Source organism: Colletotrichum chrysophilum (assembly GCF_026319265.1).
Source record: "Colletotrichum chrysophilum strain AFK26 chromosome Unknown scaffold_282, whole genome shotgun sequence".
Taxonomy (NCBI): domain Eukaryota; kingdom Fungi; phylum Ascomycota; class Sordariomycetes; order Glomerellales; family Glomerellaceae; genus Colletotrichum; species Colletotrichum chrysophilum.
The window spans coordinates 5,583-9,531 of record NW_026517569.1 but is presented as its reverse complement, the minus strand read 5'-3'; the positions used below and the strand labels follow the sequence as shown (position 1 = coordinate 9,531).

General features: G+C 51.1%; 1 protein-coding gene across 1 annotated transcript; it reads left to right on the top strand.

The window, feature by feature from the left end:
• Window positions 1-260: 260 nt before the first annotated feature.
• On the top strand, window positions 261-3,949 carry COL26b_014022 (uncharacterized protein; the record flags this gene model as incomplete). The annotated part of the gene is made up of 11 exons (XM_053186602.1): window positions 261-480; window positions 539-579; window positions 634-1,302; window positions 1,370-1,532; window positions 1,588-1,944; window positions 2,034-2,229; window positions 2,298-2,348; window positions 2,411-2,475; window positions 2,527-3,142; window positions 3,200-3,670; window positions 3,733-3,949. 11 exons carry the CDS (start codon window positions 261-263, stop codon window positions 3,947-3,949), a joined length of 3,066 nt encoding a protein of 1,021 aa, XP_053029450.1.

Genomic DNA, 3,949 nt, shown 5'->3' with positions numbered 1-3,949 from the left:
CTACACAAGAGACGTCGATACTGGAGATACCACAGCGGTAGCCCTAATGGGGACAGATGTCGAACGTATCTTTGGCGCCATGTCCATGTTTCATACGACGTGGGGTTCGCTACTTGATATTGCCGTTGCCAGCTGGCTTCTAGGACTGCAGCTGTCCCTCGCCTGCCTGGCTCCGATAGTCCTTGTATTGGGTATGTCATGCGCGGCAAATACTGTATGGAGTTCGCTGACCAGACTATGTCCCAGTGTTCATCGCTATAATGTCGAAGATCTCTGTCGCCAGCAGAACAGCCCAGATGCGGTGGATCGAGAAGATCCAGGAACGTCTTCGTGGCATAACGATAGTGCTTGGTGAGATGAAGGCTGTGAAGATGCTCGGGCTTACAGATGTTATGTCGACAACGATTCAGAGACTGCGGACTAACGAGATCAACACATCAAAGTCTTTCCGAAAGCTGCTTGTGGCCACTCTGTTGCTCTGTAAGTCTCTTGTATTCGGCGGCGATATAAATGTCTAGTTCCTGACGGGCAACCACAGCGCTCACCCCTATTAATCTTGCTCCTATTGTTACCTTTGCCGTCTACGTCATTATCTAAGTCTTCTGGAAGAACGAAACTCTTTCACCCGCCCAGGCCTTCGCCTCCATCGCATTGATTGGGCTCCTGACCACGCCCGTTGTCATGTTCATACAGCTACTGCCAATGATTGTCCAGTCGTTTGCATGCTTCGACCGCATCCAAGACTTTTGCACCTACGGCCCCCGACCTCCAGCAATCGATAGTCAAAGTAGCACACTCATCTCGCCGTCTTCGACCGATATCAATCTCGTTCCATTGACAAATGAGGGCGACAGCAAGTTTGTAGACTCGCAGCAGCGGTTTGCCGTCTCCTTCAAAGGGGATAGCTTTGGATGGAAGAAGGATCAGGCTGTGCTTCACGACCTCACCGTTGACATCTCTCAAAACGCAGTGACTGTTGTCATCGGTCCCGTGGGAAGCGGCAAGTCATCTTTCCTTCGCGCAATACTCGGCGAGTTAATACGCATGTCTCCTACTGCCGGTCCAGCCGTTGGAAACCCTCCTGATAAAGGTGGCGTGGCATATTGCTCACAGAGCCCGTGGCTTGAGAACGGAACGGTTCGGCAAAACGTACTCGGCGTTTCACTTTACGACCCGAAGTGGTACGATGCTGTTATCTCAGCCTGCGGTCTCGAAACCGATTTACAAGCATTTCAGAAGGGAGATTACACACCCATTGGTAGCAACGGTGTCAATTTAAGCGGCGGGCAAAACCAACGCATTGTAAGTAGCCGGGCATGCTTTCTGAACGTTACAATTTCGTTGACATCTCATCTTTGTCTCCCTCAAGGCTCTTGCTCGAGCCGTCTACTCGAGGCAGAAGATCATTGTCCTTGACGATGTTTTCAGTGGCATGGATGCCCACACGGCTAAGCATGTCTCGACCTGTCTGCTTGGCACTGATGGTCTTTTGCGTAGGCAACGCGCAGCGATCATCATCGCAACACATAGCTGTGAGTTTTGTTTTCACGTTATGACATTGTAACGGGCTTGCTGGTGAGAATGCAGATGAACTAATGGCCCTCGCCGACTTCATCATCTGCCTCGATGATGGAAGGATACAAGAACTCGGCAACCCCGCAGTCCTCGTGCGAGGTCAAGGCTATACGAGCAGGCTAGGGTTGAAGTTGTCATCTGATGGTGTGAAGGTACATGAGTCTGATGAGTCTGTGACTCCCATTGAGCAGACAGCCACGCCAACCAACGAGAACGAGAATCACCAAGAAGAAAGGCCAAATACCGATATCCGACGCAAGAATGGGGAGAAGGCAGTTTACACATACTATTTGAAGAATGCTGGCCGTAGGGCAGTGGCCCTGTACTCAGTTTCAGTCGTTATGTGGATCTTCTTCTCAGAGTTCTCTAGTAAGTCGGAAACCTCGCATTGCAATCAATAGGGGGGGGGGGGGGGGGGGTGCCAACTGCGGCTGACAATAATTTCATGTGACAACTAGCCGTTTGGGTCAAGTGGTGGTCTGAAGCCAATGCCGCCAAGGCCAACACGAGTGTGGGGTATTACTTGGGCATGTACGCCGTTTTTGGCGTCCTTGGCACTCTGGGAGCTTCTTTGGCTGCCTGGTTCGCATTCCTCGACATCATCACCAATACGGCTCTCAAGCTGCACTCAGACCTTCTCAAGACTACCATGGCGTGAGTTCATATGTACCGCATCATATTACATGTGGGACAGTACTGATCGTATGCCTCTCACGGGACAGAGCATCCTTCCGTTTTCTAACCACAACCGACAATGGCGAGATCCTCAATAGGTAAGTCACATTGGATTATGATTTTTCATTGTAAAGAGGTGCTAATTTGAGGCCGCTCACAGGTTCAGTGAAGACATGCAGCTTCTGGACATGGACCTGCCGTCCAACCTGGTGAATTACACTTCCAGTGAGTATGCCATCCACATGAATATGCAACGTTGCTCACAATGCTTTGCAGCGGCCATATCCGTCTTGGCTAAGCTCGTTATTCTCGCCGTCTTCTCCCAATTTCTCGGAATTGCCCTCCCTTTCATCGCGACCGTCGTGTATCTTCTGCAACGCTTCTACCTTCAGACGTCTCGCCAGATCCGTCTTCTGGGGATCGAAGCCAAGGCGCCCCTCTACACCTGCTTCTCTGAATCCGTGGCTGGTAGTTCAACTATTCGTGCTTTTGGGTGGCAAACCCAGTACCAGGAACGTAACTATCACCGCATTAACTTGTCCCAGAAACCAAGCTATGTTCAAAGCTGTATTCAAGCGTGGCTTACGGTTGCTCTTAACCTAGTTGTGGCTGTGCTTGCTATCATCCTCGTGGGTGTAGTTGTTACTTGGTATGATAAATTCAGTGCTGGAAGTGTTGGTGTTAGTCTTGTTATGGTTATTGGATTCAGTGAGGTATTAGCACGCCTGATCCAGAGTTGGACTAAGCTCGAGTCTAGTGTGGGGGCTGTTGCAAGAGTTAGACGGTTCGTAGCAGAGACCCAAAAGGAACACAGTGCAGGCAAGGGACGGTTATCTCGGGATTGGCCCCGTAGCGGGGCTGTCAACTTCTCCAACGTTGTGGCGTCTTATGGGTGAGTGTTCAAGTCCTTTCTCCATCTCTTTCAGTCTCGGAACTAACGTTACGCCAGTTCTGAAGCCGAACCGATACTCAAGGGGGTATCACTTTCGGTGAAGGCCGGTGACCACGTTGCAATCTGCGGTCGCTCAGGCAGCGGCAAGACGTCACTTATCCTCAGCCTACTACAGATGACAGATGTCAGGGAAGGCAAGATTGAGATTGATGGCGTCGACCTATCAACTCTCGTGCCATCGGAGCTTCGTTCTTGCATCAACGTTGTTTCCCAAGATCCTTTTCTCATGCCGGGAACAATCCGATTCAACATTGATCCGCCGAGCGCCGTTTCGGACGACGACGACAACGCGAGGATCACCCAAGCTCTCGACAGAGTTGGTCTTTCGAGACATGTTCAAGAGCAAGGCGGCCTGGACGTAGAGATGGACGATAAAGCTTGGTCGGCCGGTCAGAAGCAGCTCCTCTGCATGGCTAGGGCTATGCTTCGGCAGTGCAAAGTTTTAGTTCTGGACGAGGCCATGAGCAGGTAAGCATTCGTGAAAAACTTGGCCTCGGTATAAAGTTCACGCTGACGTTATCGTTGCCCAGTGTTGATAGCGAGACCGAGGCGGTTATGCAGGATGTTGTTGACAATGAGTTCCGTGACTGCACTGTTTTGGCTGTTATGCACAGGCTCAAGCACGTGTCGCGGTACGACGCGGTTGTGCTTCTTGGTGACGGCGAAGTCTTGGAGACTGGAGAGCCATCGTCACTGATTGCGGGAGATGGCTTGTTTGCTGAGCTTTACAGGATGAACTCGAACTGA